The sequence below is a fragment of the Haliaeetus albicilla genome, chromosome 21, assembly GCF_947461875.1.
Source record: "Haliaeetus albicilla chromosome 21, bHalAlb1.1, whole genome shotgun sequence".
Lineage (NCBI taxonomy): Eukaryota > Metazoa > Chordata > Aves > Accipitriformes > Accipitridae > Haliaeetus > Haliaeetus albicilla.
The window spans coordinates 9179106-9206335 of record NC_091503.1 but is presented as its reverse complement, the minus strand read 5'-3'; the positions used below and the strand labels follow the sequence as shown (position 1 = coordinate 9206335).

The 27230-nt window shown below is 36.9% G+C and overlaps 1 protein-coding gene across 1 annotated transcript in view; it reads left to right on the top strand.

Moving 5' to 3' along the window:
- CDH9 (cadherin 9) overlaps positions 1-25381 on the top strand; it is a 95436-nt gene extending 70055 nt beyond the window's left edge. Inside the window, exons 4-12 of the mRNA XM_069808920.1 lie at positions 2440-2559; positions 4796-4963; positions 7671-7858; positions 9180-9433; positions 10741-10877; positions 12274-12395; positions 21657-21774; positions 21872-22123; positions 24154-25381. Coding sequence (XP_069665021.1) covers positions 2440-2559; positions 4796-4963; positions 7671-7858; positions 9180-9433; positions 10741-10877; positions 12274-12395; positions 21657-21774; positions 21872-22123; positions 24154-24641 — 1847 coding nt within the window. The 3' untranslated portion in view covers positions 24642-25381. The remainder of the gene's footprint in view (positions 1-2439; positions 2560-4795; positions 4964-7670; positions 7859-9179; positions 9434-10740; positions 10878-12273; positions 12396-21656; positions 21775-21871; positions 22124-24153) is intronic.
- Positions 25382-27230: the final 1849 nt, after the last annotated feature.

Here is a 27230-nt window from a genome sequence, read left to right as displayed (position 1 = left end):
AGCAGCAGCTGTTATAACACTTTTTTCACCACTCTACCAAATTCGACAAATAAAAGAAAACATTGATATTTTGCAAACTATAATGAGATCTCATTCTATATAAGATCCACTTGAATTATCTGGTAGTGACCTCCAAAGTTTCTGTAGGGTTACAACTTCTGTACTCTCCTCAGCAACCATAATTATATAGCACTTGAGCCTCGGGAAACAGATAGACATTCCAATGAGACAAAGACAGAAATTGCCCAAAGACTGCCCTGAGCTCTGTAATGCCTTTCTTAAAAAAAAACAAAAACAAACCAAAAAAAACCCAAACAAACCACAAAACCTTAAAAAAATCATTCTTAAAACAGGCTTCAGCATTCTTTTTTCATCAAAACAGTATGCTAGGAAACAAAAATTAATGTGCGTTCAGTTGTTATGACTAAACTCAAACTTCTGTGTCAGTCCCAAGACAGTGCCTAGATCAGGAGGCCACAGCAATAAGTTTTCCTGATGAAGATATTTTGGGTTTTTTTGGGGGGGAGCGTGGGATGGACATACACATTTCCCTTGATTCTTAACTTGTAGATGTTACAGTGGCACACAGTACCAGCATATGATTCTACTGAAGACTTTTATATTTTTTATAGGCTAGCAAATGATATTGATTCTCCTTTCCCTGTTAGTCTTGAGGAGACAAGGGATTTAACTTTTTTTGCTTTTTTGAAAGCAGATAGGACTCATGGAACTTTACATTTCTCAAAAAACTGTCTTCAGTTTTTGTCCAGAAGAGCAGTTCTGCTGGACACTGTTAGTGATAAAATTGTCCTTAAATATTCACTTCTTCAGGATTATCTTTACAGCTCAGCTTGGCACACAGATGACCTCTAATTGTTTAACCAGACAAAAAGTAATCTAGATTGCTGATGGCAAAAATCCTCTTCATAGTTTGATGAATTGTGAGAAAGCATTTTTACAATTTTGTTCTGCTGGTTTGTTGCAGAGAAAGAAGTATTCCTCCCCTCTTGTCATGCTGTCCAGATAACTTGAAATAGTGGGAATTGTTACTATTATGTAGGTAAAACTATTATGTGTAAAGCGGTATTATGTACTGTGAGAAAATAGATGCGTCTAACAGGACCTAATAATAGCATGTGCTCTCATAAATCTGTTTTGATTACTCTGGCTTTCCACTTTCCCCAATGCTTCATATACACTGAAGAGTGACAGTAGAGTGATTCACTTCAATTCCATTAGTCACAGGTAAATGAGCATCTTCTAAATTTATAGTCAAGACAGCTACTTGACTGCAAGTTATCTGGGTGAACTTCAATACTGAGAAGCTGAAGGTGAAGAAAAAAAGGAATAGGAAATGATATTACTTAAGTGGACAGTGCTCACTAGACCTTTTTCTTATAAGGAAAGTGAGATACATAAAAAATACCCAGCCAAAAGAAGGGTAAAGAGCTTCTTCGCAGTCAGCCTTCTGCCCTTGCCAAGGATGTAAGGACCTTTACACATCTAGCTGTTGGACTGCCTGCATTTATCCACACATTTGTCAGCTCTAGACTGTGTTAGCAAAATGTATCCTGACACCCTGAAAATTGCTTAGAAATAAAAGCTTGTGAAGAACAATTTTGTCCTTTTATATATCTTATAAGAAAGGCTTGACAGAAGCTTTCATTTGCTTCTAATCCATAAACTACACCAAATGTCTTGGCTCACAGTGCTCTTAATCCCATATAGCCTATATTCTCCTCATTGTCATCACAGGACATGGGTAAGATATTTTCATGCAAAATAAGTGAATGCTGAAAAGATGTAGTTATCTTTTAATGGCAATTATTTGCCAAATAGGTGGATAACTTTGATCAAGAGAAAAGAAGCCCAGAATTTCTTATTGCAAAACCAAGCTTTTTTTTTTTTAAAGCATCTTAAAAATTAGGTAAGATGACACAAAATTTTTTATTTAGTCTGACTTCAGATATTTGGAGGTTGTCATCTAAGCAGAAAATGAGTATGGGGAAATTTGCTTTAATTTAATTTACTGATTAAGCCAAACTTAAGAATCACAATGGTACTTTTCACGCAGCAGCTACCTACCTTTTAAGTGAACAGTTTCAACTGAGGTCATGTTATTACCAGAGAACAGTCTTCGAACCTATTTGATCACCAAAGAAACCTAAAGCTGTGTTGGGTTTCAAAGACAAGTGTCAATCCCTATGAGTTTACTCATGTTTAACTGAAGCATGCATCTTAAGTGATAATGATTTTAGTTTTAGTCACAGGGAAGATAAGACTTTATTTTACTGTTTGCTTGGGTAGGATAACACTGGATTTGTCCACCAGATGCTGTTCGATTTTTTACTGAATTCAATACTGAAACAACTTTAGGTGGTTTACAAGAAGCAGGTGCTGCCTTAAAATCTGCTGATTCCTTGTCTGATACCCATTTAGGTACCTCTGTTATTCAAGTGACAGCCACAGATGCTGATGATGCCAACTATGGAAACAGTGCCAAAGTGGTGTACAGCATCCTTCAGGGACAGCCATATTTCTCGGTGGATCCAGAAACAGGTTAGCAATTCATTCAGTCTTACTTTTTTGCAATGACAGAGACAGGATGCAGGGATCAAGACACTTTTCACTTGCACTTAAATATTGGAACAGGTGTATGGCATCATATGACTTGACACGAAGCTGATACATTTTTTCTAAATGGAAACTGGAATCATATTAAAAGTATTCCTTTTTTTTTTTGTTAAAATATTATTGCAGAAGAACTGCTTTACTTGGTATGAATAAAAACTTCTGGAAGACAACTGTTAGCTGTAAGGGTCAACAGTTCAGAAAGGGTGTAGAATATCGTAAAGGGTCCAAAGAATCATGAAAGTATTAAAGCCTTCTTTACACCAATTTCTGGGAATTTCATCTGTTTGTCTTTAAGAAAAGGAAAAAGGAGCTGGATAATTTCAGACTGTAAGGTAAAAAAAAAAAAGATCCCCAAAGGAAAATTAATTATTTCTAAAAGTTTGTTATAGATTCTTGACGATTGACAATTTTTAACTCAAGATGCTTTTTGAAACTATATTCTGATTCCAACGGCTATTAGAATTGAAGCGGGAAGCAGTCATGGTTTTAAGTTGTAAAGCATGAATGGAAGCCCTTTTCACTGTTATTTAGGAAATCAGATAAAAGACAGACACAAAGAAGAAGAACTTGTGTCAACTTTGGAAATCTATAATCCAAAATTGGTTTTCAAAAAAAAAAAGCAAACAACACCCTTCGCCCCTCCAGACACCTAATCCTTAGCAGGTGTTGCATTAGCTTGTTCTTGCACGTTATCAAAATTCTTCTGGTTTGAGAATCCAGAACTTAAGTGCAATTTTGCCCAGAATGCCTGAAGTTCCTAACCCATTGAGCATGCTCAGATGATGGCTAATTTCCATTTGAATCAATTTCTTTTTTAAATACAGCAAGGGCATTATATCAAAGATAACAAGAGTCACATGGCTACAGTTTTAAAAGAGAGCATAACGATTTTGCCTAGGATTGAAGTGTTTGGGGTTTTTTCCCCTTTTCCTCTCTCTCTCCGTTTTTTCTCCAATCCCCTACTCAAAACACCTTTATCAGGCATGAGCAGGGAAACTGGACCAGTACCACACCGGCATTAACTGATGGCAGCAGGTGGTTAGGCAGGCAGACGGTTTAGGGCAGACCTGGGCTCTCATCTTAGGTTCTGGGATTATCTTTCATTTTTATCCAATTTGCTGTTTAATGCTACATATATTAACGAGCCTAGGTACGGTAATCAGAACTTGGCAATCCTGGATCAGACGTAAATGCCATAACCACTAGACTATAGAGGTTTTTTTCTTTGTTTCACTCTCTAGGAGTAGGAGTTTTCTAGGGTTGCTTTTTTTGCATAATAGAACAGCCTCCATACCAAGCCAAGCTTGTAATGAGAGCTGCCTTCTGAGAAAGGAAAGGCGGGGGTGTGAATCCTCCAACGTCACTTGAGAAAGCTCTCATCACTTCAACCTTGCAAAACCACCACCCTTCTAAGTACAAGAAAAAGCTCTGATTAGTTTTCTAAAAGAAAACATGTGTGTGTCCACTTTAATGAAAAGGTCTTTTTGGCTCTGGATCCCAGGAGGATTGAAGTTACTTCTCTGTTCAGGCTATGGGATTTTTGGTTTTCTCACCTGAGGTCCCTACTGGTTTTGTGTGCTGTACAAGAGTCTGAGCTATTTAAATTACATTTATGAAATTCTTGAGATCAGACAACCAAAAAACATTTCCAACACTGATTTTACAGTCTTGTCCAATGCTTTTATTAGCTATAGTCCTAGCTGACTTACAGGGCCCATCACTGGGCATGAAAATCTATGATTTATTACAGTCCAGAAGAATGAATCTGGGGCATGTTAAGAGTTCAGCCTTGTGCTATAATATCAAAACCTCACCAGGGCTGGAGATAACATATTACATTAAAATATTAACTGGAGATATTACCTGAAAAATTTAATTAATTCAACAAATATATGTATATTTTTGTCATTGAAAGAATAATTAGACTGATTTAGCACATCACAAACAATGAATATGTCCCTGTTACCTTTATTTCTCTTTTTTCTTAAAATCACATTAAATCAGCCATAGCTTGAAAGGCTTATTGCAGTGTAGCTTTTTTTGACTGCTGTGGATTAAAATCTGCACAGTATATTTTACATGAATCCATTTAAAAACTCTGAGATTTAAGTGGGTGGTGCTTCTTCACCTCTCTGTCTCTCTTTTTTCTTTCTTCTCCAAGGCTTAATCAAGACTGCTTTACCAGACATGAGCCGAGAGAACAGAGAACAGTATCAAGTGGTCATCCAGGCCAAAGACATGGGAGGCCAGATGGGAGGACTATCAGGGACCACCACCGTGAACATCACGCTGACTGATGTCAACGACAATCCGCCTCGCTTCCCCCAGAGTATGGAGCACCTAATAGTTCCGTTGTTTTCCAGAGAACCTCTCTAAAATCAGCTGTTTCACTCTCACCATCTGGGATCTTCTGGTTTTCTCCCTTTATATTTAGTATAAATGCTGGCCCACTGCTGTGTCTGCTTATGTTGCAGCATTATTAAGGCAAATGGGAATCTCTGCCTCCGTTTTTTTAATAGCAAAATATTTCTTGGAATGGTAAACTTCCTTCCCATTCTTTGCTTACAGGAATATGAGCTGTATCAATAACCTAGGCTAACTGCAGGGACTTGAAAACCTTTAGAGCAATTTAATTACAAAATTTAGGGTTCAGTTTTTGGAGACACTTTTAGTTCCACATGTTTAGGCAAGCGAATAGGTCAGCAAATTTTCTAATGTACCACCTTGCACAGGCAGAGTTGCTCAGGTGGTATGCTCTGCTGGAAGTCTAAGCATTTGGTTTAGGTACCTGTAATCTGTGTTCAGCTCTTGATGTTGAATGATTTTAGATCTAGTTCATGAATGATTGAATGATCTGGACCAGTTTGACACAAGTAAGTTTTTTAAAAATATCTCTGTAGAATAAAAAAATGGCAAAGAACAGAAAGCTGCACAATACAGAAAGCTTCACAGTAGCATACTACAGATCTTTTCATCCTAGGCCACTGGTTTAAATCCAATCCCAAATTGTTATAATCAGTGTCTGATAACTGTTTGATAGGCTGCAGATAGAAGAAATTTACAGCCGTAGTTCAGTGCCTGCTGGAAAAATGTCCACATTGTAAAATTTGAATTGCTTGTTGGCACTGATTAGGGACCTGACTGGCTCTCTTTACAGATTCACCAAGGACTGAACAAACACAGCTGATTTAGAAAACGCTCTCCTGGACTTGAAGAAATTTGAAAAGCACTTCAGTACCATGCCAATAAGTACACTCAGAATAGTATAAACAGGTCAACCTAGAACAGATTTTCTACAATATTAGAAAATTCTGGCAGTGTGGGAGAAAGGATTCTTGAAATTGCATATAAGTTTTTTATCTCTATTCATGATAACAGATTGCTTTTTAAAAAGAGAGAGGAGAGGAAGTACTGCATTCCTTATAAAGAAAATATAATTTGAATTCACACTCAGAGTTTACTTGCTGAGAATAACCTTCACATGGCAAACTCAAACAGCAATTTTTAACCAACCTTCCTGTTTGACTTCAGAAGAGGATACTGCTTAAACATGTATGGCATTATATAGCCCATACTATTTTGGCAAATGAGAATTCTTGAACCTAAATTAGACTGCAGTGTAGAACATTGCATTGTAAGTGTTGTTGCTGAATTAAATTAAATTAAATTAAATTAAATTAAAAAAATAAAGAATGAAAAATGCATAGAACTGCAAAATAACTTAGTGTTTTCAGTCTCCTTAGCCTTTGCTCCTTATGATGCTCTTCTTTCAAGATTAGTTTTAAGTGTCTTAAAAGAAAGCAAAGGACATGTAAATATAGGAAATAGGCTACTTGCAAGAAAGATACTTGACTGTGCTTCACTACAAGTCAATACAACTATACACATTCTTATTGGACCCTTCAGATGAGGATTGTGCATTTTATCAGGTGCTAATTTTGTCAGATTATTAAGTTATTTTTCCAATACTAGTATTCCACTCAGTAAATTAATATTAATTTACATGAGAAAACACATCAAAAGAAACATCACATTCTGGGTTGCCACATGTAAAATGCTGAATATATCAGATTTCTTTTTTTTACATTTTCTTGGTAAGAAATAACTGAAAATACTGATTTAGAAACATTTGTGTCTTGCTAGTGATGAAAGGTCTTCATTGACTGGTTCTGACTGGTCAAGAAAACCATCCCATTAATATTTTTTCTGCAACAGTATGTCTTTATAATTACATTTTTCTTGCAAATGTTGTCAGAAAATACATATAAATTCACTTTTCATACACATAGGCAAGATTAAAGTCTGTGTAATCAGAATTCTTTCTAGCCAACCCTGATTATAAAAACATTAAATGAAACCAACCATTGAAAGAGCACAAAAAGTATATGCAGAGTAAATGAAAGAAAATCTGAATGTATCTGCATTTCAATTAACTATAGCAATTAACATGAACATGTATCCAAATTCTCTTTACCATGACTCTTTAGTATGTATTACCAATAACAGATGAATGAATTACTTTCACACAGAACACCTACAAATCTTGAATATATTTTTCAAAAGAATAAAAAAAAAGTCTATTCTATTTTAGTCTCTTTTCAAAATCCACACTGGTTTCTACAAGTCTTGTGCTTTGAGAAAACAAAACAAAATCCCCTACTACTAAATATATCTGGGAACATTTCTAAAAAACTGAGAGAAAAAAAATGTATGTGCTGTTAAATAATCAAGGTTAGAACTGGTGCTTTATTGTTGATCTTCTCTGCTCCTTAGAGCTGAAGAAGAAAAAAAAAAAAAAAAATTAAAAAATTAAAAGCACAGTACTAAATGGCTTTGAAGAATCACTTGAAATTTTTGTGACAGTTTGTCAATCAACTCCAAATCCTGTTTTAAAGTTTAAGAAAATGCTGTTAGTCATCATAGTAAATTGTTTCAAACTTCAAGTTACTTTAAAAATCCAGGTGAAATTGAAGATGTTTATTATTCAGAAGACCAAAGCTTCTCAAAACAATAAATGCTTGATTTCGCTCTTCCAGGCACCTATCAGTTCAGCTCTCCTGAGTCTGCACCACCTGGGACTCCTCTTGGCAGAATTAAAGCCAATGACCCTGATGTGGGTGAAAATGCAGAGATTGAGTATAGCATCTCCAATGGGGATGGATCAGACATGTTTGATATCGTCACTGACAAGGACACACAGGAAGGGATTATAACTGTCAAAAAGGTTTATTTTTTCTCCCTCTCTTTTATATGTACTTAGCTCTCCAGGTGTTACAGTTATTTTTCTTTTTCCAGGGGAAGGGAGGGTAGATTTCACAGGGGTCAGGCTGCCAAGGAGTTGTTGTATTAGTTTTGTTCTTCTCTTTCTTCAGCAGATATCTGTTATTTTCAAGTCTCAAGGGAAATTTACTGGCATGTCACTTCACATAAAGCAATATTTCAGTGGCTGCTGTCTGTTCGATATATATATTCTCACACACAGTACTTTCAAATTCGGGCTGTGAAAACCTGGAGGGGTTCAGTTTAAAGTGGGGTTTGTCAGCTGAATGCTGCAGTAAGGCTCACAAGGATTGGAGGCTCATCTGAAGTTTGAGGAACTTACACCTCCAAGGCTAAACTGTCCCTCTCTAGTCTGTCCAACAGTCAGGTATCTCCGGTACCTAAAATCTGTCTTGGTTTAAGTCCAAACTTGGTGAAACTTAAGTTGTTACACATAACGTCAATGGAAGTTTAAAGAGCAAAGACATGAGCAGAAATTTAATTCAAAATACCATCTCTGACAGATTTATTGGTTGCTTTTTAGTGTTCAGCCTGTTAAACTCTGAACACTATTTTCTGTTCTTTTCTTACTAAACCTATCAGTAACAATTAATTGATATCTACATATATATAATATAGATCTATACACATATATATGGAAACACGTATCTTTATGTATGTGCAGGCATTTATATATGTGCACATATGAATCTCTATATACATATGCATATATGGATATGCATAATATAAATCTCAGAGAGATTGGAAATCAGACTTCATAGTTTTTCTTTTCACTCTGAAACATGGAGGCCAGGGACAGGTCTGAGTTGCTCCTGATGCAAAATAGGTAAGGGTAGATGGTAATGGGGAGGAGTATGGAAAAAAGAAGTAGGACAGAGAGCATTTAAGAGCTGCGATAATTGTTCTTATTCCTACCAATGAGATGAAACAAATAAGACCTTTACCAACTCCTACTCGTGGATTGAGTCCAGCTTCCCCATTTCTTTCTCTCTTTCTGTTTTACTATAGATTGACCCCTTCTGGTTTTCCAGGAATCTGAACAAGTAGTAGGCAGAGGGATCATAATTGCCTTGCTGCCCTATAATACTCCTCATTTTTCTTATACCTAGAGCAAGCCCTAATATACTCTATCTTCTCCAAGATGCATTAAATTCTAGAGCTTTTGCTCCTAAAAATGCCTACACTTCTAATTCAGCATTATAAAACTTATTCACATTTCTTGTAAAGTGACACAATTTCCTTTACTATTATTATTTGCTCTCCAGCATCTGGATTTTGAAAACAAGATGTTATACACGTTAAGAGTGGAAGCAACCAACACTCATCCTGATCCTCGTTTTCTTCAGCTGGGGCCATTCAAAGACATGGCTTTTGTCAAAATTTCTGTGGAAGACATAGATGAACCTCCAGTATTCAGCAGACCCTGGTATTTAATAGAGGTAGATGAAGATGCCAAGGAAGGAAGCATTATTGGGCAGGTTGTAGCCCAAGATCCAGATATAACAAAGAATGCAATAAAGTAAGCCATTACACAATATAAAATGCTTTAGATGTGGGTCAAATCTCCTGCACAGTGATGAGAGTGCAATGTAATAGGGGGGCACTTGAGTAATTGAGCACATAGGGGCTACTGAAAAGTGTCAAGCAGACAAATATCCATGGGAGCTTGTGAAAGCACAGTTAACAGGGCATGGTATGCTTCTGAAGGACAGCCTATAGGCATCAACTAAAAAGAAAGGAGAGGTCAGCATTTAACTGGCATCATGTTCCAGTAATTTTACCAAACTGTTCATAAGATTATGCTTTTATACCATGTTTCCAGTGGCAAAGTTATGTAAAATACTCAAAATGGTGTACTTCTACGCTCCCTGCTAGTTGATAGCAGTCAGCCTTCTGTATGTTCATAATCCCCTAGACATGACATTGTCTACCATGTTCCATAGCTTAACTATTTAATGATCACATTATTAAATAAGAAATGATTGCGAGAAAGTCATAACGATGAGCGGTAAGAGTTCAGTGCTGTGAAATTGCTGTAATTGTTAGCCATCTGCTATTATTATCTGCTGTGACAAACACAGCACTGAAATTTGTGTATTAACCATGCAACTGATTAGGAAACCTGATTTCTGCATTTCTGAACAAGACTGTTATGTCCTGCAGCAGTACGGTTTGAGGTAGGAGGTGTGAGAGGAGGAAGAAAATAAAATATTTTTAAGTAGTCTATGTATAAATTTAACCTGATAGTGACTGGTAACTACTAGACTAATTAAAAAACACCTGTAAAACAAGTTTTTCCTTGCTGGGAAAGAAAAAGCAAACACAAGTGTCATAAAATAAGGTTTTAAGAACTTTCATCTTAAACAACAATTAAGCCAAAGATTTTTCTGGTGATTTTGATGCTCCTTGTGATATCTCAAAAATATCTTGTATAAATTGATACTTAGTTATATCTGCAATGTGTGTCCTTTGATGACTGAGTTCTCCAAGAAGCAATTAATTTGCAAAAATATTATCTAAGAATGTTGACTTTTAGTTGTTATCCCAGCATACACTTTATAAGCTAAAATGTAATTTCAAATATGAATCCAACAAACTGACCACGTACTTAGTTTGGTCTTCATCCTTCTTGCTGGTCTTAAAAAATTGTTTCTCAGTATTTGTAACATGCTGCACTCAGGCAGCTACAGGAAAGCTTAGGTTAATTGTAAAAAAACATTCTTGATTCACCACAGTTAAAAGTAGAAAACTTTTAGAGGTGGCTGTGAGCTAAACTAGAGACTGTAACAGGAGATAGTGATGCTCAGTTGTACTGTATCTTGACAGATATTCTGTGGATCGACACACTGACCTTGACAGAATATTCAACATCTATTCAGGAAATGGATCCTTATTCATCTCAAAGCCACTTGATCGGGAAGAAACTCCTTGGCACAACATCACTGTCATAGCATCTGAAATCAGTAAGTTGGAGATCGTTTATCTCAGAAGAACATTAGAACTGAGAAACGACTGAAATTCTACAGTATCTATGATTTATCTTGTTTCATTAGTTTTGCCCTTATTCAGATATTATCAATGGGCAGAGTATCTTTAAATGCACATCTAAAAGTTCAGTTTACTACTTTAAGATTATCTTTGCCCATTTATGAAAAGAGAATTTGGAATTCTCAGGCTCAGCAAAACCGTGTACAGTATATATTAGACAAGTTAACTGGTTCCCTGAGAATTCCCAGCAAATAATTTGGTGCAGGTGTGATGCACTGGCTTTATCCTAAGCTAAGTCTTTGGAAAAATCCTTGGTAAAAAAAGTTGTCTATGACAGACAAATAACACATTGTCAGAATGATCACTGTAAACAGGGGAAGAATTATGCTTTACCTCAACTGCTTTAACTTATGTCAGGAAATGGCTTCATCTGAAGCCAAGATTAGAGGAAATTCTTTCCTCTCCATGTCTGAAGCAGACCCTAGCCCTAAATCTTTCACCTGGATTCTTTACTATTCTGTTGGACCCTTTTAGATCTGGATGTCTCGTGCCTGCCTTTTCTTTCCAGCCAACTGATAAGAGTCATCAGAGGGGAAACAGAGACACCGATTCTAGGGGAAAACTTTTCTTCCTTCCTTCGTTCTCCCTATAGATTCCCTAGCACTCTATGTGCTTAATAGTCTGGGAGTCGGGTAATATGGAGAGAGGGATTATATCCCCATTTTCAGAAAGACCGATACTTTTTCATCATAAATGCTTTTTCATTGTTTGATCAAATATGGTGTCCATTTTCAATATCTGTACTATGAGATTAATCTCCAGCAATAGCTTGACCTTAGAGGTCAAGTTTGTGAAGACCAATTGATGATAACATCTACATATGTCCTTGTTTTGGTTTGGGTTTTAGATTTTGTGGAGAAAGGACAACTTTTTGTTGGTTTGGGTTTTTTTTTGTGATGTTGTTATTGACTGACACTGTTTAACTGCTTTACTGATTGGAAAAGTAAATGTTCTTGACAGCTCAACCTCAGGAAACAGCTTTTGCAATGAATCATTTACTGCACTGATGTATGGAATACAAGTCAATAATAACTCAGTGACCTGTTTTTAATGCAAATCAATTTAAGTATACTTTATATTACTTCAAAATATATATACTATAATAGAACAATTTGTTTCAAATATAAATAAGGCTTTTATGCATATGGAATGTAAATCAGCAGAAAATGAAACATAATTGTTTTAGTATAATCAAGAAAAATTGATATTTCTAATGTCTATTTGAAAAAATATATTAGATAATTTCAGGTCTTTTCATGGACATAGACTGTAAATCTTTGTATTGTAATATAAATAATTTTCTTGTTTCAGATAATCCTAAACAAAGTAGCCAGATACCTGTCTTCATCCGGATTTTAGACATAAATGATCATGCACCAGAATTTGCCAAATACTATGAAACATTTGTCTGTGAAAATGCAAAAGCAGGACAGGTAAACAAATACTTACGTTACTGAAGAACTTGTAATGAAACTCTCCTGGAATACCATAATGAAGACTTCAACGTATCTTAATTTGAACAACTGCAAACCAACCCAGCCTCTTTATTTCCTATCTTCTACAGAAACTACCAGTTGATTCAAAAAAGGAGGAGATAAAAGAGGCAGGACTTTACCCCAGTATAATAACATAACATATAATACAAACCTGTACTTTAAGATGTTTATTCATTCCTAATATCAGAAAATATTTTTCAGAACTAGTTATATATAATGCTACAAAACCATTTATACTGTTTGATAATTCCATTTCCTTCTGGATTTTTTTAAGAGCCTTAGATAATGTAGCCACACCTTCAAGTACATAAAGCAGGAAAATCTTTTATTATGCTTCAGTAAAGGAGATGTGAAAAATAAACTTTTACAAAAATAAAAGATAATATAACTCTTTCCATTGTAAATTAAACTTCAATTTGGAATTGAGTTGAATTTGGTCAAAGCTCATGTATATCCCTTTCTAAACTATCTCGCAAATTCTGTAACAATCTAAAAAGACAATAACAAGATTTGTAGAGAAAATAAAGTGATAACTAGGAACTGAGAAAGCAGGCAGACCCACAGAACTCAGAGCCAGGATATTACAGAAATCTTTTAATATTACTGCTGCTACCACCAACACCTATTTATGCTAGCGCCAGTCAGCCTTTCAGTTTTAAATCTTGTGAAGAAAGATGTATGTTTTGCTGATATTTAATTCTGAAAATATTTACCAAAGAACTGGATTTAATAGCAGACTCGGTACCTCGAGATTGTCTTTCAAGCATGGGCCTAAGTCCATGCACGAGCCTCTTCTCTAGACTCATGCATTTTTGAGTGGAAGAAGAAGCTTGAGATCATTATTTTTGCTAGTACAGATCTGAGTGGGTTCCTACTTTAGCAGAGAGAGGCCAGGATGGAGCCTTAAACTCAGCTTAGTTCTGTCCTTGTGTCTCAATAGTTTTATGCTGACTTCATCCAACCAAAGCTGGCTAACTTCATGGAAAGTATGTGGAAAGGATCAGAATGTAGAATGTTTTGGTTTTCCTTAGAGCACAGTGACCCTACAACACTCATAGGTGTTAGAAAGCTGGGGGATATGGATACACGTGAGGAAGCATGCTCATGTTTCCAGTGTTGTATTCAACATAGTCACAGGGGTTGCACTGAGAGTAGCACAGATGGTACCTGAGATGAGGCTGGAATTTCAGATCAGGTCCTGCAGAACTCTAGACAGAGCAAGAACATGCAATTTACCAGTTGCAATTCAAATGATGTTTCATGAATGGTTTAACAGACCAAAGGAAAAAAAAAAAAAGAGAGAGATCAAAAAAGGGAAAAAAGAGGATACAGTGGATTGCTGGAGTTTGCATTCAATTCTACTTATTTTTCATTCATTGTACTTAATACTAGAATCTAAGTAAGTGGGTTAAAAAGACAGAGGATACTTTGAGTGAAATGACTTGGCTTTGAAAAGGTATTTGACCATTATTTTAATTCTTTTTCAAGAAAGTCTTACTATTTTTGATGCAAATGACATAAATAGAGGAATATGCATATCAAAGACAGTGATGAATTAAATTAAAACAGTGGAAGGAATTACAATATCAGAAAAATGAGCAAGGAGCACCTTTCAAAACAACTGAGCTTTATGATCAGAACATTGCGTCTTAACCAGTGACATAAACTGTCACATAAGAATACATATCAAGACTTACGGAATGAGCAAAAATTCCCTAAACTTCTGGTTATTGTACCCTCGTAGTTTTGTTTTATGATTTATAAGCGTTTTTTCCAGGTGTAATACATTCAGATAATTCTAGCCATTAATTTCAAACAGCTGGCATATGACCTAAATTCTGTCTGTGCAACAAAATCTCTTTGCATGAGATGAAACTGAGACAAATAAACCTTAAAATCTCCATATAATGACTGATAGTAAAGTGACTGTACTTTAATAATACAAAGAAAGGTTCCAAAGCTTACAAATGAAGGTTTCATTGAAATTAATCATGTGCAATTTTATCAACCAGCAAAGACAGGTTTTGACATATATATGAACGAGGTTCAATCCAGGTATACTGCTTGTCAGTTTCCTCAACCCAATTTCCATCTAGGCTAGCATACTTGATGAAATATCCATTAATGTATAAAATTTCATTTACCTTTCTGGTAAACTCTGTGCTTTTCTAACAACAGAGATGACAGAGGCCCATTAGATAAGCATATTGTCATTCAGACCTCCCTTACATCTAGTGTACCAATGTAATTCCAGGAATTATTTTCCCTAATTGGAAAAATCCACAGAAATACTAGAAAGACAGTGTGCATCAAGTGTAGCTGCAGAATAATGAGACATCCAGATCGTTATTCTATTTGTTAACAATTGGGTTCCTCAAGACAGGCATCTGAGTTCATATCTGGACATTTACATATAGTTGACTAAGTATTTCAGAAAAGAGATTACCTTCAGTACATGAGACTACTTTTATTTTGGTGCCGAAAAATAGCAGTGAATATAGAGATACAAACTTGAATATTTTGGCCAAGGATGCTACGTTCCAGATAGTCTGTATTGCTCATGTTTAGCAGTCCCCCTATAATACAATAAAGATATAGAATCATGTTGTGTTCATTTAGTACTACTCTACCTCATTTTAGAGATTACCTAAAGCAGCTGTCTTATTAGAATCATTATTGCTTCTTGACACATCACAGCAGTGCTTCTACATCTGGTGCCCATAGCAGGAGAGCCAGACTGAGAAGATAGATACATTTAGTTAATTTTTAATTTTTTTTTTTTTAAATTGGGCCCAGCTATTAATCACACGGCTCTCTAAATCTCAGGTGCATCAGGAAGCAGTCAGAATGATCAAATATTGCTCTTTGCCGCCAAGTGACATTACTCATTTTCAACATCAGCAGATATTAGAGGCGGCATTCGCTGTGTTTTTCAGATAGCCTTAGGAGGGTCAAAGGAAAGAAAATCCTCCAGTCGCTCCTCCTCCCCTGCCACTCTTTTGTCTCCAAACAACAATGGTATGACTGGGGAGAAACATTATCACTGGAGGTGCATAAACAACTACATTCATTAGGCTGGAACAGATTTGTCACCATGCGAGTCCCGTTCCACCGGCTAATACACAGGCTAAAGAAAAGTATGATGCAGCCTTCCTGTCGCACAATTTAGAAATCCCTAATCCTTTGATGGCGTGCCCCAGGGACTGTTGTGGGGAAGGCTCTGGTACAAGTTCTCTCATGCCCTTGTCACGGGAATTAATTGGGTCTTTTTAGCTGGATTAGAGGATGAGTCCTCTCCATGGAAACCAGGAAGATTTACTTGAAAAGGAGACTGATTTAACTGAACAATTTGCTAGTAACAATTTAGCTAATTTCAATACCCATCAATAATAATATTTAAGAAAATAACCTGCGTTGCTTTTTTTGCACTGATGCTATATTCTTTCCTGCCATTCAGGGGCTCTCAGACATCAGAACACAGAAAGAGTTTATTTCTTCCTGTAGAAAGCTGGCAGATTTTTCTTTTCATTAGTCTCCATACCTCCCCTCCCCTTTTCAGACAGAGCAGACAGAAATCACATTTTTCATGTGGCCATTGCTAATTATCAGTTACCGGTTATTTATACATTGTAGCTGCGTTCTCAGGGTAGACACTCATTGGCTTGATTTAGTGAGAGAGCCATGCTAATAGCCTGTCTCTCTTTTGAAGCAAGAATTGGAGTTCAATGGGGAATTTTCCAACTTCTGATAAGCGTTCAGTCCTGCTTCAAAACTACCAACATATTTGTGGAACAGAGACAAGACTTGAAAACCAAACTGTTTTGCATTACCAAACATGAAGCTTTGTTAAGTGGCAGGCATTTCAGAACATTTCTTAAGAGATAAAGCATGAAGATCAAAGGTCTATTCAAGCTTACACACATATGATGGAGGCTGCTTTCTGCAGCTAGCACCATACAGGTGTATGGGCTAGAATTGTGCCTGAACATGTGTGATCACTCAAGCCGCAAAATGACAAGATGGGCATCCACTGACAGCTGGATCGATTTTGCAACACTTCCATGTGGGGACACTTGGACTATATTATTACTTCACTCCTAGAGAAATGCAGCCACTGCGAAATCTTCTACAAAATCTTCATCCAACACACTTACAGTATGCTGTGTTATTAATACATTCAAGATTAGTTAGTGATTGGCCCTACCAGATCATACAGGCAGGAAAAGGGGCAAGAGAAAGAAAGGACAGGAGAAACACAAGTTGCTTTTCCACCATTCCCCCCAGCATTTGCACATTACTACATTCTGATGATTGTCAAAAGTGCAGTCTCTCTCACAATATGTTTTTTTCATAGTTTATTGCAGACGAAGTGGTGAGATCTTTCCAGGTACGTTGGGAAATATTTGCAGCACAAAACAAGTTTAATCAGTTTCAAGAATGACAAGGCCAGTGCTCCAAGATCCAGGATTTGTTCTGTTCTCTCCTATATGACTTCTGAAAAAAAGCGTCAGACAAAAAAAAACACAGCAAAATGTCCTGAACATTCCTTTCGCAAGTGCCTAGAGCTATTTTTTAAGTCTTACCTCAGACGCAGCTGAAAGTAGATAAATGCCATTTGAGAAATTTCTCTGTTGTACAATATCCAGGTTTAACTAAGAGCATAATATAACAAGAACAAAAGCCCAAATGATTCAAGTGGATTGAAGGCCTACTCCTCTGCATATCTACAATCACATACAAGAAACAACAGAATTCAGCAGCTGTTACTGTATCTCTAGCATAACAACACCTGTCTCCAGTGGTCTTACTTCTCTGAGATTGGAAGTACAATTTTCATGCTATATGACAATCACATTCTTTTAAAACTTCAGAAAGGCACTGTCTACAACAGCAGACCATCTTTAAATTCCTCTGAAAGTGACATTATTTTTCGCTGTCTTATTTATAATGAATTTTAAAGGAAGGAATTTTGGAAAAAAGGTTTAAAAATATGATAGCTACCACCAATATGATGGTGTTTTGAAAAGAAGCAGCAGAAGATTATGTTGCAGAAATTCTATTTGTCTCAAAATTTGTTTTATTATTAGAAATTTTTAACCTGAAAATATATTGGATCTGTCCACCCATAGACCTCATCTTGTTCAGCTTTCTTCAATGAACCTTTCAAGAATCTGTCTGAAGCATGCTGCTGCGTTTTTAAAGGGTGTACCCTGGAGCCAATGTGCAACTGTGGTTTATTCGCATGACACGCCAAGCCAGCACAGGTGGAAAAGCCCATCTAAAGAGTGGCTAGCTGGTGCTGACCTTCGTTAAAGATGCACTACTAGCTTAACATTTGCTTTAATGATTCCTATATTCCTTTTAGAGGCAGTCCCAAGGCTGATCCCACGACCCAAGTCTCCTACTTGTGCAGCTCTCTGTGTCCACAGATGCAGCCTCAGGAACAGTAAGGGCATGCTCTGAAGTGCACAGGGACCCTTGTTATTTTAGAATGCCCCCACCTAGCTTTTACTCGCTTTCTGTCTTTAAAACAGCTTGAAGAAAACTGAAGAGCAGGCTACACCTAGGGATGTACCAGATATATGGAAGGAATCCGTTACTAGGCAGTCTATTCATCCCCAATCACTTTTTCAGAGATGAGTATGAATAGCTATAAAATAGCCTGAACATAAACTACAATCACAATTTCATCTGTGGTGTAAGTCATGGCCTTAAAAACACAGTATCCAGGAGAAAAAAACCCAAACCTACAAAACAGTATTATAACCAAACAATTTCCACTTTTGAAGAAATTATGCCAATGGGAAATAGGTCCAAACCCTTTAACAGAATCTTTGGCTTCATAATGAAATAAATTCTTCAAGAAATTTTTCCAGTTGGAATAATTCCTCATTCACAACTCATCTTAAATTGTCAAGGTGCTACAACCACTTTGTCCTCAGTGTAAAAAAGAAAACTTTATGTCAATGCCTAAGTTTAAATATTCAGTACCCTCAAAGACAAGTGACCCCTAAAAACTTGAATTTACCCAATAAGATCCACTCAAGAGTATGAGACTGTTTCTTCAAACACACAGAAGTGCACATGCACATGCACACGCAACCCTCAAAATAACGACAGTAATGCTCTATTTTCCAAATCGTGCTTATTCACATGGGAAACTATGGAAGAAAGAAAAAAATGAGAATGCTTTTTATCTTACCTAAGCCTGATATGCTTGAAATATATTTGAGTAAATGTCATTTTCTTGAAATAACTCTTCCCTCATAAATCTTACAGTGTCAGAGATCTTTCTCTGAACTCCTGGTGAAGAGAGATCATAACTCAATGTCCATAACTGCTTCAAAATGGAAGAATACATTTCCAACATGAAATTACAAAATGTACATGAAACAGTGCTACATTTTTTCCTATAACTGTGATACTTAAAATAAAAATAGCCACATCTCTTTCATTTCTGCAGTGATTATCATTAACGATTCTCTTTTATTTACAGCTGTATAACTGAAAAAAAAACCTTAATTAGATAACATTTCTAATTTCCTTTCACCTATTCATCATTTGGAAAAATTCACCTGCAATCATCCTGTCTCATTGTTCTTTTATTCTCCCATCTTTCCTGGTGGAAGAACAGCTAGTTCTCAATTGATGCAGCCAATAGTTAGAGCAGGTAATAAGGGTTTTTTCTGGTTTTTTTTTTTTCTTCTTCTTCAGCCTTACTCTCAACAATAAGTTTTCAATGTAATTAGGTTCCTCTATGCCTGGCACAATTGTCCTCCTCCATGTGATTTGCACATGAAGGGAATCAAATCCAGATCCTACAAACATCCCACTGATTACATCTCAAAAAGCCCCAAGATACTCAACTGCAATTTCTGGTAGCTATTATATCAGGATATTTTCTTTTTGAGTTTTTCAGCAAGTAATTGCACAAATATTATCACTTATTCTAATTCTCTCTCTTCTCTTTGGTACTTTTACAGTTTTTCTGTCTTTTCTAACTTGTAAAAATGTGAGAGGGAAATTTTCTCATTTCAATTTGGTATTTTAGTCCTATCAGAAGGAAATTGGTTTTGGTAGCAATATTACATTTTTGCATTAAACAATGCAAAACTAAAACTAAGCACTATCCTGGTCTTGCTCTCTGCATTGCCACTCTCGGCCAGATTATGGCAAAGAGAAAAGCAATGGGATATTGGAAAAATGTTGGCATAATCAGAGACTCGGCAACATACTGAATAGGCTACTTTGCCATAAACAGGGATTTGGATAATCTTAGGAAACAGCTAAAACTTTAAAAAAAAAAATAAAAAAATCTAAAGAGCAATGATCATCAAATGCTTTAAAAGTGAAGAGGCCTTAATAAGTAGTTATTATTCTGATCACACTTGGAAAAACTGCATAATCCTGCCTTCAGCATAGTCACATCCTCTTATATAAGGCTGATGTTCACAAATTACCTTTCAAGTTCCTCAATATGCCTCAAAAATAAAAAGAAAATGACAAAAAAAAATCTTGTGGTTGTTTTAGAAGGAGCTGCTGGGAAATGAGTGAGCGAAACTCAGACCTCTCTACTGTTCGGGGTTTTGTTTGGTTTTTTTTTAATAACAGCTTATTAATTTTAGCTGCAATAAAATTATTCCAAAATTAACTAGAACAAATGGGCCAAATACTCATTGTGCAGTACAGCACTAACAGCAGCAGGTTTCTGAAGGATACAGTAAGGAAAACACTTCAGTATTTTTGGTAGCCCTATAATTATGCTTGTCTAGTGCAGCGTTCCATCCTGAGAGATGCTAAATACCCTCCAAAATTTAACTGTATCCTCAGGTCCCATTGAAGCTGGTGTTCAGAGAAAGTACATAAGAAAAAGGCATTCCTTACTTGATTGCTGCAAAGCTTAAAAATCATATCAGTGTTACTTGTCAATTACTGTATGTCTTGAAGAAGTCATGCTGTACTTTCCCTGGAAATATCAGAAAAACAAGCTGCGAAGTAAGCCTTTGATAACAAGTGGCTTTGATTTCTGTGGGACTTCAAGACACCCTACACACTGGAAACACTTGAAAACCTCAAGACAGGCATTGGGTCCCTCATGGCTTTGAAGGAAACAAGTCTGGCTGCTGAGCTCTCTCTGCCTTTAAGTTTAGGTGCCGTAGGAACTCGCCTGTACCGAGTTGCAGCATCCTCAGTTGAAGCTTACTCCCATTCTCATGCCACCAAGCTCATCATCTTGTGACTGAACTCAAACACGTTCTTGCAAGCCAAGGTGGAATATGGGTCACTCTCCAGTGCAATACCCACTGGGGAGTGCAAAGGCCGTAGCAGTCATTGATACGGCTCCAGGAGTTACTACGACTCAGGCAACCTGGCACGGCGCTAACTGTTGCGAGTCGTTTCACGAACCACAGCTATTCCCAGGTAGCTTTTCCTTCCTCAGTTCTGTAGCTCTTTTCCTTAGCCTCTATCCAGCAGTCTAGCAGTGGACAGATAGAAAGTCAAATTGCTAGTGTATATGTGTGTCTATATATACACGAGACACATATTTGCACATGTTTTGACGTGACAGGGAAGCCTGTGCGATCTAGAGACAACGCTCAAGCCTCTCTTTTTCAGTCCATGGTACTCTGCCCCGATGCTGGCACTATCATCACTCCTTCCCAGCTGGACTTGAGTGGCCTTGTTAGGACAGCTATAAAGCTCCACAGCCAGAGATTTCAATTTAGGAGGGAGTAAAGCATCTCTTTTTATTACCTCAGGAGAACTGAGCACCCTGCCAGCACAGTACTCCAATTTATTGTCAGGAGCAGATGGGGTGGACTGGGAATTAGACCCACTTAAAAACCGGTTTATACACCATTCTGTGCCATTGCTACATGAGGCCACAGGAGGTTTACGGCTTATTCAGGAGGGCAATTGTTTCTGTATCACTGCAAGATATGGAGTAGAAATCAAAGCACACGGCTATCTTGCAGTGAGGACTGGCCCTTTTTTCATCCCCCGCTACGTGTTTAAGCAATAAAACAACAACTTGCTTACTGTAACCTCTCCTGTGTTTATGCGGGGAACATTTGGCTTAGGACATCAGTTTGTGTCTTCAGATAGAGATTAATTGGATTTTTACTGGACATAAAAAGCAGAGACCTTATTTCAAACACAAGATTTCTAAAATAGCATGAAATACTGTTTTCTTTATAGCTGATACAGACTGTGAGTGCAGTTGACAAAGACGAGCCTCCTCCAGGACACAGATTTTTCTTTGAGTTGGTGCCAGAATTTGCTGTTCATCCAAACTTCTCCATTGTAGACAACAAAGGTAACTGCTGACCAGCACCATCCTCTTCCCCCCCCAGCCCCAATACTACATAAAACTTTATCCACTAACATTTCTTTATTTTGCTTTTCCATTCTAGATAACACAGCAGGAATTATGACTAGAAGAAACGGATACAGCCGTAGTAAGATGAGTACCTATCTCCTGCCAGTCATAATATTTGACAATGACTACCCGATCCAGAGCAGCACCGGCACGCTGACCATTCGCGTGTGTGCCTGCGACAGCCGGGGGAACATGCAGTCCTGCAACGCTGAGGCCTTGCTCCTCCCTGCCGGCCTCAGCACCGGCGCACTGGTTGCCATCCTCCTCTGCATCATTATCCTGCTGGGTAAGTACCTGCGATGAGAGGTTTCATTGACTAGGCAAAGGTCTGGTCACTTCTAGACCCCTGACGTTCTTCGACCCCTTATTCACACAACCCTGCAGAACAATATTTCATACTTGATGTTGTCTTTTTTTTTTTTTTAACCAATTGTTTTCTAAGATGAAGGAGCTGGGAGAGGGAGAGGGAGCTACTATGGGCTGTTTGTCATCACACTATTCAGAAGAATGTGTGACAAGACTGAGACTATCAATGTTATTTAGGTGAAATAAATATGAAAATCTATGGTCAGTTTTAGATACCATGCTCATTTGAGAAATATTTTGTGTTATAAACAGATCTTCATTTGGAACCAGGACTTTAAAATCATATTCCTAAAGCTGAATGATAAGTTTCTCAGTGATTAAAAAATTATCAATTATACTAGCTATTTAATCATGAATGATTTGTAATTTTTATACTTAGGAAATATTTAGCTCAAAAGCATAGAAGAGAAATGTTCAACTGCTTGCAAGTGGTCGTAAGAGCAGCTGATTAAATAAAGTGCGAGCACAGAAGTTAGATGGGTGGTTGGAGAGCAGAAGCATTAGAAAGATGACGTGATATGAGAAGAAACTAGGATAAATGCTAGCTCATAACCTGGCGTTAAGTACATAAAAATTGCAACTCACATGTTTCGCTTACCAGAGAAGTGCCCCAAGGTTAGGGACCCTGCACTACTTAGTGCTACAGACACAAGTGAAGCCAGAGCAGCACAGGGCTGAAAAGCATTTAAACAGAATTGTTAGTCTACAGCTGCTGTGATTCTCAGCACCTTATCTGATTGTTCAACAGGATGTAGTGTTCTAGGATAGTGGACTGGTGTCATCATGCCCAAAATAGCAGAGACATTTTAAGTACCTGGCTGTAAAAGACACTTCTTCATAATAACCTTTTAGTGATCTGCCCTACTCTTGTATATGAAGTTCTTAAACTTACTTAAGTGGGCTATTACTTGTCTAGCATTAGGAAAACTTGAAAAAAAAAGGTTCCTGTACAGATACAAAACCCGCAAACAAAACAGAACAGCATTTACCTTCACAGCATTGTACCATGGCATGTGGAAGATCCCAGTTCCCCTCTCCCTACCCGCAGCACGTCCAGTCTTCCCTTTTATTCACCAGTACTCAAGTCACTCAGAGTAAAAGCTTTGCTCCTAAGACTCTACAGAAGTGCTCAGCGCTGCTGCAACGTGTGGTTCGGCGACCATTCTTATGCCTCATTGACAGATGATCTCGCTGGCCTCTCCTATTTACTCCAGCTAGAATGTATTTACAAATCTTAACTTCAGTTTTTCATCTCCCTCTGTAGAGGTTCATTTTTGTGTCAATCTTTACCTCTCCAAAAGGAAGGGTTATTCAACCAACATTTCTTAAACTAGGGGGATCATGTTTTTTAAAAGAAACATTTAGTAGCAAAGATTAGATTTCAATCCTTGCAGTCATTGAAGCCAAAAATAGTTTTGTCAATAGTATTGATAGCTGAAGGTCTTCAGGTTCTTATTTTCAGAAGGACCTGTAGATCCCATTTTCAAAAGTGAATTAGGCACTTAGGAATACCTAAATCACTAGCTTTCAAGAGTGTGAATTACTTTTGCCAAGGAGATTCAACTACATTTGATGAAATCACCCTTAGTGACTGCCAGGAAGGCAGTACTTCAAAAAAACTAAAATCAAAGTCAAACCCTAGTAGGATGATATATTTTAAGACATTGTCTGCTTTTCAACTTCAGCCTAATTGTATCTCTATTTCCAATACATAATATTTTAATCATTGCTCCCGTAGGTTTAAAAAAGCATAAGTTTTTGACTACTATAAAATCATTAATATTTTTCCTTACTAACTTCAGCTTGGAGAGAGCTTTTATCACTCTTTCCCTACTAAAAATCCCACCCCAGCTTTAAAACTTTTCCAGTTCAACAGAAAATGCAACATATTAGCTCATTTATTTAATTTTTAACTACCCATTTCTGCATTCATCCTTTGTTTCCTTTCAGTATTAGTTGTCTTGTTTACGGCTCTCAAGAGACAGAGGAAGAAAGAACCCTTGATTATCTCAAAGGACGATGTTCGGGATAACATTGTGACCTACAACGATGAAGGAGGTGGGGAAGAAGACACCCAGGCTTTTGACATTGGCACACTGAGAAATCCAGAAGCAAGAGAGGAAAGCAAGATGAGAAGAGATGTTATCCCAGAAACTATATTTCAGATAAGACGGACTGCACCTCTTTGGGAAAACATTGATGTCCAAGATTTTATTCATAGAAGGTTAAAGGAAAATGATTTAGACCCAGCTGCCCCTCCCTATGATTCACTAGCAACATATGCCTACGAAGGAAATGATTCCATAGCAAATTCACTCAGCTCCCTGGAGTCGCTTACCACGGAGGGCAACCAAGACTATGATTACCTCAGTGACTGGGGACCTCGGTTTAAAAAACTAGCAGATATGTATGGTGGCGAGGACAGTGATCGAGACTGAGAAAGTAATCTGTGACCTGGTCAGTGTTAGTGGAATTCATGTCTATGTTACTAGATAAAGTGGCCTACTCTCTCTTACTTGGGAATAAAAAATTTACAAAAAATAGGTGTTGTCTTAGTAGGGGTTTGCTTAATCAATAAGTCAACGTGAATGAATATGAATGATTTAGATTTTAAAAAATCTATAATTCACCCTCTCTGCCTAGAAACCTCTGATGAAAGGTTTTTATTGACAATGAAAAGACAATAAAAGGCTTTTTGTGCCTTTAATAATGAGGTGGAAACTTAATTTTTTTTAATTGCTTTGCATTACCTTTCCTACTAGCTGGGACAGTGTGCACCTGCATTGTAACATAATCTCAAAAATATACTTTAAAAAAGATTAATATTACTGCCATATTTATTGAGTTAAAGAATGTCTGTGTGTTGATTCATCATGATATTTTTATATATGTATATTTATATTTTTGTATTTTTATTAAATAAATTAGTATTTATAAAAACAATACTTACTCACGTACTTTGTTAATCATAAGGAACTGTCCGGTCTTTCTGAACAAAGGAAACTGCGTGTTGTGCAATACTTAATTTTTGAATGCATCTTCTTTTGTCAGATTAGTGGTTGAAATGTACTGTGCAAGAACAATATGGAGAGAGTGCTCTGTAATGGGAATGCAGTGTAGAAAAAAAGAAAAATTATTTTGAAAAAGTGGTTATAAATAAATGCAGTCTGGCTTGCAATGTGTATTACTATATTGCATAATAATATAGTTTCATTGTGAAACTTGCTCCCACATACCTTCTTATATGAACAGGTGACCAGTGAGAGGATTTAACAGATATACACCTGGGGATTTAAGGAACGGTGAAGGTTTATTCTGGTAGATATGAAAACAATTTTATAATATGCCCTTTTAAAAATGGAATAATTAAGCAAACATCAATAATGAAAGGAAGGCTTTTCTAGTCTAATCTTATTTGGGGGTTTTGAGGCAATAAGGCAAATCAGACATGTTACTAATAGCATCTTTTTAAATCAAAGCGAGCCAAGCAATAAAAACAAAGCCCAAGTAATATTTTATTAAAGATGTTAGTGTTCTCTTCCTTCAAAGAAGTGCATACATTTGCATATTTTTTAAAAGCAATAATGACAATCCTCAAGTATGTATCTGTGTTTTAAATCTATTTGCTGGATCAGCTTTTATGCAATGCACATTTTTTTTCACAACACAGGATAGGAGGAATTTACCTGGATCACATGTGATCTAACTGAGAGTTGCAAGGCTTATCCACATTTGTTTAAAAAAAGAAAAATAAAAAACCTTAAATGTATGAAAAAGAATCAAAGATGACAACAATATAGGATGTACGCTATCCATAGCATTTCAATTTTTAATATCAACTTTAGGGAAAACCAAGTGCATATAGATGTCCAAAATAATAATATTTTAAGGTTTTCTCTCAATTACTTAGTTATTTTTCAGATCTTTTCAGAAAGAAACTTAAGATACACATTGGCAATGTAATGTGGACTACCGAGGCACTCATCTCTTACCAAAAAGATAATGAAGAGGGTACACACAAAGTCACTTCGCCTGGACATAGGAACACACTCCTGCCTAATATTTTCCTCTCTACTATGTTGACTTTCAGATTACTTCCCAAAAACATCTCTTATTATTATTTATTCTACCCCTCTACCGTATTCTTCTGATAGCCCCAAGGATGCATCTCAAGTTTTCTGACACTGAACTCCTTTATTTTTTGGGGGGGACAGAGGGTCAGGGGATTGGGGTTCCAAACAAGCACCTGAACAGCTCACTGGGAGCTGCATGTCAGGGCTGAAACACTATGTTGCAAGCAAAACACTTTAGTGACACAAAAAAAGTCATAATAACCTGCAGCTACGTGGCAGCCATGTACGTGGATATGATGTAGTAACAAGACATCAGTGCATAGCTTGGTGGCATAAGAATGCATGTTTCTTTTTTGTGTCTTTTGGAGCAAAAAGCAAAAGACTTATGGAATGTATGTTCTCCACAGTGTTGCTGCCAAAGTGAAAGTACACTGGAAGGCATTAGTCTTTCAATGCAATTTTCATAACTTTAAGGCACTCCCTTAAAATGGGATAGGAGGGAAAAAATGGATGATAAAACATCTATGTCCCTGAAGAGAAATTACTGGTGGCGGGGGAGAAAAGAATAAAACAAACTAAAACAAGAATATAGGAAAATCTTCCTTGACTTATAGAAATTGTACACCCAAATTTCATCTTCAATGACTAACACAGTAGATTGGACTAAGAGGAGAGCTTTTAGCAATCTTGCAACTTGTCATCAGAAATCTGAATATCACACAGTGATGTAGAATGGCAGGAGAGAGGAGAATGAAAATCTGTCCCAAAGCAAGGACAGATACAGACAAAGTATATATCAGTGCAGCTGAGTAAGTTTTTAAGATGTTAAGAGTTGGTGCAGAACACATTAATGGGTACCAGTTTGATTTAAGAGAGGCTACTGGTGAAGGCAGGATGGAGGAAACAGGGTCTGAGGAATTCTTCTTCCTTGAAGACATATAAATTTAATTTAGA